This window comes from Coenobita brevimanus, chromosome 20 (assembly GCF_032717465.1).
Source record: "Coenobita brevimanus isolate Jiangsu-jjx chromosome 20, ASM3271746v2, whole genome shotgun sequence".
Lineage (NCBI taxonomy): Eukaryota > Metazoa > Arthropoda > Malacostraca > Decapoda > Coenobitidae > Coenobita > Coenobita brevimanus.
Genome location: NC_136973.1, coordinates 3,357,407 through 3,371,356, shown reverse-complemented (window position 1 = coordinate 3,371,356; position 13,950 = coordinate 3,357,407). Strand labels below are relative to the sequence as shown.

Genomic DNA, 13,950 nt, shown 5'->3' with positions numbered 1-13,950 from the left:
ACGGTACTTTTGAATATTTTTTTTTTACATATTTGCTGCATGTTTACTGTTTACAAGTTTAGCGGTATTAGCGATTTAAAACTTGGCAACTCCTGTGTTGCTGGCCGGGCTGAAGCAGTGAGGGCGGGATTGCATCTCTTCATTTTTATCTTCCCTTGGATATTTTCGGTATTGATTTGAAATTTTATTGAATTCTGCTGATGACTTGCGATCCTTTGTATGTTTTTACGTTGTTGTAGATATTTGTTAATTCTTAATTTGCATACTTTGTTATGTAAGTGGTCAAGTGCTTATCACCAGAGATGCACATGACATGCTGCTATAGATTTTTGGTTAATAAACAGGTGTCGGTGCCTCGGTATTATGATTCCACGTGGTTTTTCACTCTGATCCGGCTTTAATTATTTACCCGCAGCCTTTCAGCATTTGCAAACCGGTAGTACAATGATTACTTTCATTACGGTACTCTGGCTATCAGTTGTTGAAGTTATATGACTGCCGTCAGACCTCACATTTTATTGGAGTGTTCTAAGTTCCATTTAGTTAGCCTAACCCATATACTGTGAGAAATCATTCTTTTTAACTATTTCATTGTGGTGACATTGTTGGACGTTAATTTTTGTAACCTTCATGGGTTTTTATTCAGTGTAGGAGAGAGTTTATAGATTGTAGTAATATTTTCTCCATCATTACAAGATGTCTCTTCACAAGCTGAGTAAAATTGTTGGGGAGTTTTATGAGTAGTTTAAAGAATTCATCATTAGATTCGGTGAGTTAGGCAGAGATTGGTAGTAGCAAGAAAGGTACCGTATCAATTGAAGTTTCGACTTAAAAATCCTCCCTCTTACTTCTCCATGGGTTTATCCACTTTCAAGGATAGGGGTCCAAGGGTAGGCAGCTGTTAGTCCAGATCATTTAATGTTAATTAGGAGACTGACCCACACCCCTGGTAGCATTTACAGAATAGGAAGACCTCTAGCTGCCTATTATCGAATTGTGGTACGGGATGTAGGCCACATCACTCTTCAGCCTGTGCACTCAACCAGTCATGCCACCAGCTTGTGCAGTACTTTATATGGTGTGTACATTTATATAGTATGCCTGTGAAGTACCGTATACATTCATCTTACCGGCTGTTTTTCTTTCAGCACTTTCGGGCAATGATGATTATCACTGAGGAAAGTTCAAACAAAGTATTTGGAGGATGGCAGAAGGTGTTCTCCCATGAGAGGTAAGAAATGTGTTACCTTTATTTATTATTTAAATTGGACTGCTGGGTGAACAGGGACAGAAGGGGGAACAAGCCTTGTCAAAGAGTCTGACTAATCCATGAATCAGATGCTTGTTCTTTCAGATGCCACTGGAATGTGCCAACCACTGTACCACTTCCCCTTTATCTCTGGCGTCTTATTTTACATTATGAAGAGTAAGGGTGTATTGATACCAAATCCTTGTTGACATGGGTGAGAATTATGCATCACTATAACCAACAACCATGGGACAGGGTGATGTGCAGCCAAATATGGTGTCCCTGTTACCTGGGTGGAGAGATGCAAATGCAGCATCCATCCAGGAACCAAACCTCCACACCTCACTGTGATGAAGCTTTGTCAACCATAAGGGAATATCAGTTCACTGCACAGGACAGCCCTGCAGGGATAGTTGCTTGCATGCATTTGATGGGTCTGCTCAACCAGACAGCCCAGGGTTACTCAGTAACTACAGTGATGCAAAGCTTGCCTGCATCAGCAGGCATTTAGTCTGGATCCAGCCTAAGGCTGTAATAGTAGCAGCTAATCCCAGGTTGCCCCTCTTGAGGTGTAGAGGCTTGAGGCTGGGCAACTGTAGTCTGGTAGTTATGTTTAAGAAAAGAGAATTAGCTTATCTCTTTTAGCATAAGCAAGATGATTCAGAAGCCTCCTGTGGTGTCTCAGGAATGGGACCTAGTGGTATCCATCACTGTTATTGGAACATACTACAGTAGTCACCATACTCCTGCCAGCCAGCTTGGTAACAGATTGACAGGCACTCCTAACAGTCACATGTAATCGGCTGAGGCAGTGTTTCTGTTGGTAGAACGTTAATTTGTACTGCACACTATGTTCATTTTTACTATAAAAATCCTGAGTTGTGGATGGTAACTGAGAGGGCTTGGTTGTACTGCCAAGTTAGAGTGTAGTCCACCAAGAACCTATTTATCTGTCTGTCTATCTATTGCCAGATGCCATAATCCTGTAAGGGGTGGCCATTTGACTTTGAGGTATTTGTTTTATGGAGAGGGGCACTAACCCTCAACCGACCCACTTGTTGACACTTAGGGAGCACATATGGTTTGGTTATATGGTTAGCACCCAGTGTTGTAAATGGTTTCTTGGCTTACAGGAAACTATTTTGCTTGTCACTCAATGTAAAGCCTTCTGTAAAAGAAAGAAAAGCAAAAAGAAGTGACAGGAAAGATGGGAGAAATGAGAAGAGAGGAGGGCAGGCACAGAAAAAGGATGATAAAGGCTAAGGAAGAAGTAAACAGCACTACATCAAGTGAGTGGATGATGGTTGCCACCACCTGACCTATTTATCTTAGCATATTATTTACCCTAAGTGGCAGTTGGTAGATACCCATTTAAGATAACAAGATTGTACGAAGATGATGAACATAATGTTGTTGTATAGGTTGGAATGGATGAAGAGGCATTCAGATATTACTGTCGTAATTTGAAAGGTTGATGTTTTCTAAGTAGTTTTGTTCCTAAATGAGGATTGTACAAGTAATAATTTGACATAGCTCAAATGATAATGTACTTTTTTCTTTCATATTCCAGTAAGGAGTTGGGTTGCAAGATGAAGTTTGGAGTGTACATCCCACCACAAGCTGAAACAGGTACAGTATACATGTTATGGAGAATACAACCTTGCAGTGTACAGTTTTATCTATCTATCTGTTGCCAGACGCCATAATCCCGTAAGGGGTGGCCATTTGACTTTGAGTTATTTGTTTTACGGGGAGGGGCACTAACCCTCCACCAACCCACTTGTTGACACATAGGGAACATGTATGGGTTGGTTTATGGTTACCACCCAGCGTTGTAAATGGTTTCATGGCTTACAGGAAACCATTAGGCATGTCACTTAATGTAGAGCCACCTGTAAAGGAAGGAAAAGCAATAAGAAGGGACAGGAAAGATGGGAGAAATAGGAAGAGAGGAGGGCAGGCACAGAAAAAGAATGATAAAGGCTAAGGAAGAAGTAGGCAGCCCCACATCAAGTGAGTGGATGATGGTCACCACCACCTACCATTATTGTACAGTTGCCATTATATTTGTTGACCATTTTCTTTTTCCAGCTTCTTGTATTGGTCAGTAGTCTTGTAAAATATTCCTGTTAGCACTGGACAGAGAAAAATAACAATATCACAAGAAAACTTGCCTGTATTATGTTGAAGCAGAGGGCGTTTGGTGTTGGGAAATTGTTTTGGCTTTGGGGTGAAGGGCATGAAGAAGCAGAATAATGATGATGAATAAGATAAAGGGCAATTAACTTCGTCCATCCTTCCCCAGAAAATGTGCCTGTGGTGTACTGGCTGTCCGGGCTGACGTGCACGGAACAGAACTTCATCACAAAGGGCAATTCTCAGGGCCCTGCTGCCAAACACGGCTTCCTGGTGGTGGCACCTGACACGAGCCCCAGTAAGTTGTCTTGTGCTGCTTAGTTGTAAAATCGTACCTAATTTCAACAATCCGGTAATGTATTTTCTTCTTTTATTCTGGCTGATGAACAGACAATTTTATGCAGTTATAGTTATTTCATTATTAACTCGCTAATTAATTATAAAGTTATTTTGAAGTCAGAAATGAGTGATATTGTGCTTTAATCCCAAAATCATAAACAGAAATGTGTCCCACTTTTGCCTTCATGCATCATAGACTTGAAGGGAGAATGAATTGAATTTATGGTTATAGTGTACTGGTTTTCCCTTCTCCATGTATATTCATGGTGCTCGGGAGGGACACCATCACGCAGTGGTACCTGCATAAATTTAGAAATCCCTCAACCCTTTCTCTTTGCCCTGAATGAAGTGTGATAGATTGCAGGAAAGGGCAGCCTCAGCCTATAGTCCACTGGGTTCACATTCAGATGAGCCTTAGCATTCTCATTTGTGCAGGGGGCTGTAATATTGAAGGAGAGGAGGACGACTGGGACTTTGGTACCGGCGCTGGGTTCTATGTTGATGCCACTGAGGATAAATGGAAGACCCACTACCGCATGTACTCCTACATCACCAAGGAACTACCAGCTGTCATCGCTGCCAACTTTAAAGTTGATCATGAGCGTGCTGCCATCATGGGTCACAGGTAAGCTTGGGATCCTCTTGAACAGTGCTGTGAATTTCATTTTTGTGTAATAGTACAGGAAGACCTTAAATTGGACTAATTGGGGTCTAAACATCTGATTTTTCTGTGACCACCCCATCTTGGAAGGGAATTAGAACCTTCTTGCTATAAATAAAAATCTGTTACAAAAATTATGTAAATCAAAGCATGATATTGTTCAGCCAGTATTCGAGATTACATCAAGGCTATTTTCACACAATGTTCTTCTATTTTAAGTGCGACGGGCACTAATATTGGGAAAATTATCAGTGTCGATATTTTGAACTTCTTTGTAGCCCCAAACTCCATCCATCCATCCATCAATCAATCATCCAATCCTACATTGCCCCATGAGGAGCGTAGGAGCCCGGGGCTAGGCAGTTGGTCCTGACATTTAAGATGAGAGTGAAGCCCCAAACTCACAAGTGGTTAATTACATTGCAGTATGGGAGGTCATGGTGCCTTGATCTGTGCGCTGAAGAACCCTGGGATGTACAAGTCTGTGTCGGCCTTTTCTCCAATTTGCAACCCTATTAACTGTCCATGGGGTGTGAAGGCCTTTACAGGGTACCTAGGGGAGGCCAATAAGGATGCTTGGCGGGAGTACGATGCATGTGAGCTGGCAAAGAAGTACAATGGCCCACCACTGGAGATTTTTGTTGACCAGGTGAGGAATGAATTGAACCATATTGTTCCATAATTGTAAGTGTTAATTGAAGAACCCGTAAATAGTAGCTCCTTGTTGTAGGTAGTTGTGGTATGGTATGCAAATTATTTTCAGCAAGTGGCACCTTGTTGGTAGTACATGCCACACTAAGATGCAGACAAAACATCAGTGTTGTAGGGAACCTGTGGTACAACTTTATAGGGGCAGTTGTTTAGTTGCGAGCAAGGGATCTGCTTGAACAGACAGACTGGTGTTGAACAACAACAGCGGCTAGGTTTAGGTTTAGTTTGTGGTTTTGGTACATTGGTGTGAGCCACTCATTTAACTAATGGTGAACACATTTTAAGTATTGCCATGTGATCTGATTTGTTGCCCTAACCAGTGATTCAGTGAACCAGCACTACAGTATGTTTTATGCACACCTAGCAGTTCATTTGTACTCACCCACAAGCTTGCTGTACTGAATACTGTACCAGTTGCTCTGTAATCTAATCATGTACTGTCTTTACACATAATGTTATTTCTTATTCCACATTCCTTACCTTGTACATAAGTGCTAGTCTTGTCTCTGGGTCATCGTTTTGAAACCATTTAATCTTATGAAGGGCATATCTAGTTTCCTACTGAGCTGTGTAATATAAATGGTGAGTGAATGAAAATGTGGCCTGTTTAATTGGACATGTTGTTGATTATACTTCTTTTACACTAACTTGGCCTAGATTTTCGTCCCCTTGGAGCTCATTTCACATAGGGTAGTGGCAAAAAAAATACTGTACTACAGCTCCATGTCCTTTCATAGCACTTCTTTGCAAGTAGCATCATATTTTAGTAGTAATTTACTGTTACAACCCAGCATTCAAGATGGAGAGATGGCAATTTTGGGTCAAGTTAGAGTAAAACAGCATAGTTCTCCCTTTATCAGAATTTCTTGGTTTCTGGACCCTTCTTCACCCAGTCAGGAAATTAGGAAAATAGGTGAGGATGATGTTGATGATGATAATGACAAATGATTTTTTTTTTCTTTCATTTCTTTCTTTCCCCTCCAGGGCAAGGCTGACAGTTTTCTTGAGAAGGGTCAGCTGCTTCCAGACAACCTGGTCGGGGCATGTGCCGAGGGTGGAGTGCCAGTGGTGATGAGGATGCAGGAGGGATATGATCATTCCTACTACTTCATGGCGACTTACATGGCAGACCATTTTGATCAACATGCAAAGTTCCTTAAGGCGTAGATTTTTTAAATTCCTGCTCAGTCATTTGAAAATTATTGAGGACCTGTTGAAGTTAAGAAGTACAGGTAAAAAACAAAATGGAAAAGTATTAAAATTTATTAAGTAATTTTTATCCTCAGCCAGCCATAATTTTTGAATAAAGATAATTCCTTCAGTATATTACTCTTTGTGACTAACCCTGCTAGGGTGAAATCCTGCCCTAGGGTGGGAGTGGAGGTCTGGATGATGATGATGATGACCAGATAGCAGTAATTGTTCAGCCATTCCTTAAAGGCATGATGTCTTATGGGAAGAGTGAGCCAGCTTTATTAGACCAGTTGATGTGCATGGTAAAACTGGATAAAATTGCACACTCAGTATTAAAAACCTGAAGTGGGCTGCATAGCCTGTTAAAGGAGAGTACATAGAATAAAGTAATCTGAGTAGGCAAATAGCATTGTACTTGCACGTGTCTTAGCTATGTGTACTGTCAGAACAAAACAGAATTAACCCGCCCATGTTTGACTGCATCTTTCCGGAAGTATCTCAGCATACAAAAGAATGTTGGGGTTTTATATTGTACACAGCCAAATAATATTGTATATCCAAATACTCCCAGCATCATTTGATAGGACTCAGCACTGATATTTTGTGTATACTTGGTGCTACCAGATGATTTCAGTCTATTTAGGTAGTGCCTTGTAGTGAAACAGTTGATTGAGGCTATATCTAACCCATCCACTTGAAAAGTCTGTGTTGAAAATAATGTCCCCATGAAATGGCAAAACTAAAATTAATTGCATCCCATGTTCTCAGTGGATTAAAGGCAGTTGCATGTACATTATTATGACAAAATTTATTAACAGATACTAGTGCCTGGGAGAGGGATGTGTGGTACCAAATCACCAGGGTCTGGTCTCATTCAGGGACCAGAGAGAAGGCCACATGCTTACAAATATGTAGTGAATACTCCTCAGTACTACATAATCTGTGTCTGATAAGGTTAATCATCTTTCAAAATGAGAAATATAATAGTGTCATCGTACAGTATTAGCATTTTTTTAAACGAGGGTGTCTGAACAATGGAAGGGACAGGCCTTCAGGGCCCCAAGGTGTCTTTTGGGCCCTAACAGATACACCATGCTACTAGACAAACCAGCCTTTCTCATAACCTTAGTGCCTATTCTGCCGTCCGTCATACCCAACTGATCACGTGCATTTCTTGCTGATCAGCTATGTGGAGAGAATGGAGAATGAGATAAGTAGAGAAGTATGGGAGTGAGGTGAAAGGGGGGAAGAGAGAGACTGAAGATAAGACAGAGGAATGGGATGGAGAAGTATATGAGGGAGGGGGTGTGAGTTGGAAAGAGGGCAGGTGGATGGTGAAGGACAGGGTAATATGGAGATAATTTGTGAGCATCTGGCTTTAAATAGGTAGACAATTCTTGACTAAATGAATCAACTTTTAGCATGGCAGTTATGAAGCACCATGCTGAGAAGTTTGACAAGCTTCAAAGGTCATTATACTTGGTTTCAGTAGTTTTTGCTGTTTCCTTATTTGACATGATGGAGTCAGTCAATATCCATCTCTGCATTAGTACCTGCAGAATCCTCCCACTGAAACCATAAACATAGTAAACAATAATGTAAATTGTCCAAGCTTATGTTGTATCATTTAAAGTTATGCTTTACATGTTCACTGCAGCCTTAACCCTTTCAGTAGGGTGATATGTTTATTTTCCTTTAGTTAATTTTGCTGATAGTGGACTATTTTATTAAATTGAAGTCCCCTTGCAAAGGAGTTAATGGAGGCTTTATCTAACACCCCCAGTGTGGAAAGTAATGGTAGGCAAACAAATCATACGGTTGTACGAACAATCACCCAGAGGATGATAGGAAGCTTAATCAGTTAGGGGTTCTTTTGACTAATTTTCGCCCAAGGCGATCTAGTGCTTCCATCTCTACCAAATATGAATAAGGTTTTCAAGTCTACAGTGGAAGTACCAGTAACTAGTCATTATCAGTGCTTCGCTCGACAACAGTGGAGCAGATGTTACCGAATGCAGTGGCATATTTATGGATGATCTGTAATAATAAAGACTTCTGAGGCGAGTGTTATTTATGGATGATCTGTAATAATAAAGACTTCTGAGGCGAGTGTTATTTATGGATGATCTGTAATAATAAAGACTTCTGAGGCGAGTATTGTAACAAAAATAATGATCACATCTATTAGGGTGCCTTTTAAGTTTTGAATTTGCCTCCATTCTGGATGAAAACAGAATCGTCGGTCAGATGACAAGCAATCACCGGTTAAGCTTGTAAAAGATTACACTGTATACTAAAGACGAGCTCAAACAAATATTTGCTAGAGGATTATGATGATTGGTAATTGATTAGATTATAATATTTACCGAGATTATAAAAACTTAAAAGCCCTCTTGTGGACAGCCACCGAACTAGGAGGGAAGAAAGAGTACAGATTGCAGACGGCTCGAAAATCCCTGTAACCATGGCCATTGATGATATTGAGGTGTACAATGACGACCCAGAGGAGGAAGAGGTTAGTATTGGTACTATATTTCAATGGCTTGGGAGCTGAGTTTAAACTAGAGGATAGGGTGAATGAAAATGCCCACCGGTCGCCGTAGTTGCATCATTGGGTACGTCAGCTGTTTATGGACAACACAGCACGATATTGCGTGGATTTTTGAGTATTATAAGTACATGAAGTAGGTTACAGTACAGCCAAACATTTATAATCCAATGGGTTTGTATTTGGGAAGGCTGGTCGACGGGTTCTATATATTAATAGGCCTACCAATCCATTGGTGGGCAGCGATGAAAAGATTCCAGTTTTCCCGTTTTGGCCAATATTAGAAATGTGGATGACCAGATATTAATGCAAACGATGCAAGAATAATGGAAAGCCAATGTACAAATGATGTACACAAAATACAGTGATTACCATATACGGTAGGTACTTTTTGACAAGGAACATGGTTAGGATACCTGAGCACATGAAATAACACATCAGTATTCAAATTTTCCTGAATATTTCCTACATTTGTTTAGCATGAAGAACCTCTGTCAAACAAACATCTAGCCCTTGCAAGTTTGCTGCTATAAAGCCTTTCAGAATGATACGAATAAAGCATAGGTTGTCGATTCATGTGTACGAATCATAAACTGTACTGAAAATCTGGAGGCCCCCCTTTTGATACTGACCCAGACTTTCATATTAAGCTACTGTTTTTGTATGTATCAAGTATTTAGCTATGGATAGATAGATAGTCTGGTCGTTGAATTTGTACCGGTATGTGATTGTTTGTGTATCCGAGGTGTTATTTTTGCAGATAATATTCATATGTGGTGTATAGTTTTCACATTAGTGGGTACAACTTAGTGCCAGAGGACTCCATAAATGCCATGGTTATGGATTTACCTATGGAAGTAAAGATAATGTTTTTTTTGTCATTACCAAAGATGCTGGTGGGTTTTGTCGAAGGCTCAGGAAAGTCAGTTTTAAAGCCATTGAACTTATACAGAGTGGTAGTTAAGTACTGGTTAATGATTTAAGGAAGAATCATATATGGTATATTCCTGTTTGATGTGAAATTTATGGCCTTTGAGTTTTGATGCATTACTGTACTGTATTAGTACCATATTGAATCATAAAGTACTGAATTTAACCTTAGTTCATTGGTCTTTTCAGGAGGAGGAGGAGGAGGACCTTGTGGTAAGTTATTTTGTGTTACAGTTGATACCTTTTGTAATCTGTATCATGGTATAAGTATAAATACAAAGTATAATACTAAAGGGTGTTCACTTAACTCAGTCATGTGGTACAAATGAATGGATGCCCATGATTGACCAACACAATGGGGTAAAAGTGGAGTGGTAGGGTTGGTGGGAGAATGTTGGGATAGCAGTCAATGTTACTGTGAACCACAGGTCAATCACTCACCGCACCCATAGTATCGACTGTATCAGACAATCAGCAGTAACCTTCAGACTGTTTCTGAGTTCCTTGTGGCTGCCTTTTTGGTTCAGTATAATACTCTGCAGTGCTGCTATCGTTTATAGGTCATTTTAAATGCTTTTTGGTTTTTGTTAGTCTGCCATTACAGTATCCAAAATTATTCTTAACATTAATTATTAGAATTCTTATCCATTTGGCTTACCAGTAATGATGATAGGCATTTCCCAATAATGATTAAACACAGAAATGGAAATCCACACCAAACTTCAGAGGCATTAGCTTGTTGTATCTTACATGATTTAATGATGTAACCTGATAATTTACAGTGTCATTATTTAGAAACCTCACTATAATAGGCTATCACATATGCAGTAGAGTATTTTATAGTTTTGTTCACACCAAATTTGATGTCATGCATTTTTGGTACCGGTAACCTCTTGTAATCAGATGACATCCTTTTTAGTGTACTGTTGCTGCTACCAGACAGTTTTTCTCTTCTTATGAGTAAGTCATTCACAATAGAGAAGGCTGGTCATCTACTGTTGTAATGGTATTAACTATAGTAGCTTATCCTCAGGCCTTGACACCGCAGAGTTTTAAAGAGGGTAATACTGTATAGGCTTGGATGATGTTAATTCTGTGACTGAAGCTTATTATATGAAACTTCAGGACCCCTTGGATGCAGTGAAAGAGGCGTGTGGGGTGTCGGATCATTGTGCCGAACTGAATGAGAAGCTTAATGCATGCAATGATCGGGTCAACTCCAGAAGTAATACAGAAGAAACCTGTTCAGAGGAGCTCTTTGACTACCTGCACTGTGTTGATCATTGTGTAAGTCTAGGCTGTAAATTCTTGTCATTAAGGAAGAGGGCTTTGACACTTAGTAATTAATAATTTTCTGACTTTCTCATCCTTGACGACACATTAGGCCTATGCATATTTTACCTTGATATTACCAGCACCTTGCATGTTCTTTGAATGTTTCATATGGACATTATTTGAAGTAAAAATAGTATGAGGATATTATTGTGACATGCAGAAATTATTATTTTCAGTAGTTTGGGGTGAAATATAAGATAATGTAAGCTTGCTGCACCGAGTTTGTAAGTACTGTACAGTAGCTGCATTGTGGTTGTAAAGGAAGTGATTGGTTTTTATGGTAAAATGCTTAAGTGGCTCCCAGTCAGTGTCTTTTCTAATCACTGATGTTATTCTTTTTTGTTTTTTTCACGTTTTAACAAATTTTTTTTAGAAAATTGAGGGGGAAGGGAGGAGATACATTACCCTTCAGTCCAGTTACATATCATATTAATCTAGCATACAGTACTCTAGGAGACCTGATTATCTTTTTATCTTTTGGCTGCTCATATTGCCTTAGGTATTTCAGTCATGCAGCTGTTAAGCAGTTGTAACTGAAGAAAACCCTTAGCAGTTGAAGGATTGAGATTCCATGATTTTCAGTCTGTAAGTGATGTTGCATAGTTGATGAATTTACTGAATAATATTTATCATTAAAGAGCCAGGTTTTCAGGGATTTGAATGGTGAGTGAATAAGTGGCCCATATCACTGGGCATGCTGTTAATAGTTCATGTTCAGTTGTGTTCTGTCTCATGTATACATGGTAATAGCTATGATATGTTAAGCTGATTTTAATATTATTTTATTTTTTTCTCTTTCAGCTCGCCAAATCACTCTTCAGTAAATTGAAGTGAATATGATTGTTAAATATACATTTGCTGTTTTAAGTTTTACTGAAATCTGACTCAAAAAGAAGTTGGTTTATTGTAGGACCAGATGTGTTACAGTATTATTTATTATTATTATTATTATTATTATTATTATTGTTATTAATTTTTTTTTTAGCATTTCATGTATATAATTACTGGGTATATATAAATATAAATGCTCCTGTAAGGCCTTGAAATGGTTATCAGTGTTTTTCTTTAACTTAAATGGATCATCACTTACAGGAGACCTTTTCCACTCAAAACCTACATAACCTGTATATCTGTATATGTTTTTCATACACCATGTAGGGTCTTCATGTACTGTACCAAATTTAAAGAAAAGTGTTGTTATGAACCAGCTGTGTTTGTATATCATTCAGACATAGTACCGTAGCAAAAGTGGTTGGTGGTTGATGTGTGTAAGAAATTAAAAAGTACTCATCAGTTGGTGGTGCAGTGTCATGGTATATGTGAAGAATCCAGGAGACAATAACAAACACCTTACATTTTTTAAGACAGAGTTCATGGAAAAATGTAATTTCCTACATTACTTTGACTGTCAGACAGGTGTATGTGAAAGAAATCATATTAACCCTTAAACCCTGGGCATCAGATGTATAATGAACTCTTGCACCTGAGTATGTATTTAAAAAAAAATAAAGAAAGAAAAAATAAAAAAAAACTCAATTATTCCATGAAGGAAGGGGTTGTTTAGAAAACTAAGAAGACTGAGAAATTGATGCGTGAGATCATGGTTCCCACTTGTACAGGTTACTTGCTTCCATATCAGATGGTGCTTGTATATGTATCAAGGTCTAAATCCTCCTCGTGCATTACCCAGCTTAAAAGTTAAAGAAAGGGGTTTGAGTGAAGAGAAGGGCTCATGCAAGAAAAACATTTTCCCCCATTTTTTCACATCATGTTAAACTTAGTAAATCTCCTCTAGCAGGTATTCATAGCTTTCATGCATTACACCCTGAAGTGCCCCCCCCCCCACCCCACCCCCAGTTATACTTGCTAGGTTATTTCCACATGAATGGTACCCACACATTATTCAGGTCTTTCAGTAAACTGCTGTCAGATCTACCAACTCATTCAAAACAAGTGTGATGTTACTGCCCTCACTTGATTCTATGGGACTGGAGTCTCAACAGATATTTTTTGTCAGCTGTCAAGTATTTTGCAGCTTGGAAGAACTTTGTGTACACAATTTATAGTTCTTAATACCTTATTTCAGTTTTCCATCCTGCTGGTATTTGGCATTTGTTTAGAGCAGTACCTGTAGCTGCCAGTTTTGAAGATTCACTTGGTGTTTGTGCAGACAGCATGGTATTTTGTGTGCGTGTGTGTGTGTAATGTATATATATATATATATATATATATATATATAGAAAGCTATCATTTTAATATTTTCTCTTACTTGTTAGGGAAGGGTGAGAGGTCCAGAGGTATGATGTGAAGAACACAAGTTAGAAGCTATGAGTTCAGGTGTCCTGTGGAGTAGGCAGTACTGTACATCCATTCCATTACCACTCACAGGTAAACCTTTGTAGGTAGGGAGCATTAGTCATTAACTCATGAAGAGGTTATAGTAGTATCAGAGTATTTCCTTCTCCCTTATGATATATGGCATACTTGTGGCAGCATTATAGTGCAACAATAAGTGTGGGAATGGAAGGACTGTGAAGTGTGCGTATGGACACTTGTACAATCATTCACTTATCATAGCACTGCGATTCTGCTGTATGTATGCCAGTTATCAATTTTAGCACATTGAGTATTGGTAGAAAAATGGCAGTTTGTTGTTTACCATCATGTAACTTATTTTGCCATTAAGGACTTTACTGTAAGGAGTGTCCTAAGCTATTGTTATTTCATGTGGCTTAGCCATCTAAAAAAAATGTCATCCCATTGCATTAACCTCCAGACCAAATACAGAATTAATTTTCCTTTTGTCCCTCCACACTACACTTCTAGCTTCAATATGTCATGCTCTAG

At 39.0% G+C, this 13,950-nt stretch overlaps 2 protein-coding genes across 4 annotated transcripts; both read left to right on the top strand.

Annotated features, from left to right (window-relative positions):
* Positions 1–83: 83 nt before the first annotated feature.
* LOC145391969 (S-formylglutathione hydrolase) lies at positions 84–6,497 on the top strand. Its single transcript, XM_080266476.1, has 7 exons — positions 84–168; positions 1,149–1,231; positions 2,820–2,878; positions 3,555–3,683; positions 4,160–4,349; positions 4,812–5,034; positions 6,081–6,497. Exons 2-7 carry the CDS (start codon positions 1,161–1,163, stop codon positions 6,261–6,263), a joined length of 855 nt encoding a protein of 284 aa, XP_080122602.1. The 5' UTR covers positions 84–168; positions 1,149–1,160; the 3' UTR covers positions 6,264–6,497.
* A 2,198-nt stretch (positions 6,498–8,695) lies between these two features.
* LOC145391887 (cytochrome b-c1 complex subunit 6, mitochondrial-like) lies at positions 8,696–12,307 on the top strand. 3 transcript variants are annotated; one of them, XM_080266384.1, is made up of 4 exons: positions 8,696–8,805; positions 9,961–9,981; positions 10,894–11,055; positions 11,905–12,307. In XM_080266384.1, exons 1-4 carry the CDS (start codon positions 8,755–8,757, stop codon positions 11,935–11,937), a joined length of 267 nt encoding a protein of 88 aa, XP_080122510.1. In that variant the 5' UTR covers positions 8,696–8,754; the 3' UTR covers positions 11,938–12,307. The 3 variants fall into 3 exon arrangements, with proteins under 3 accessions (XP_080122510.1, XP_080122509.1, XP_080122508.1); XM_080266383.1 differs by having other exon boundaries at positions 9,958–9,981; XM_080266382.1 differs by lacking the exon at positions 9,961–9,981 and having other exon boundaries at positions 8,696–8,809; positions 10,874–11,055.
* Positions 12,308–13,950: the final 1,643 nt, after the last annotated feature.

Coding starts and splice junctions, on each gene's coding strand:
- LOC145391969 (XM_080266476.1), top strand. CDS start 1,161: ATGATGATTATCACTGAGGAAAGTTCAAACAAAGTATTTGGAGGATGG. Junction 1,232..2,819: donor AAGGTGTTCTCCCATGAGAG/GTAAGAAATGTG, acceptor TTCATATTCCAG/TAAGGAGTTGGGTTGCAAGA. Junction 2,879..3,554: donor CCCACCACAAGCTGAAACAG/GTACAGTATACA, acceptor ATCCTTCCCCAG/AAAATGTGCCTGTGGTGTAC.
- LOC145391887 (XM_080266383.1), top strand. CDS start 8,755: ATGGCCATTGATGATATTGAGGTGTACAATGACGACCCAGAGGAGGAA. Junction 8,806..9,957: donor ACGACCCAGAGGAGGAAGAG/GTTAGTATTGGT, acceptor TGGTCTTTTCAG/GAGGAGGAGGAGGAGGACCT. Junction 11,056..11,904: donor TGCACTGTGTTGATCATTGT/GTAAGTCTAGGC, acceptor TTTCTCTTTCAG/CTCGCCAAATCACTCTTCAG.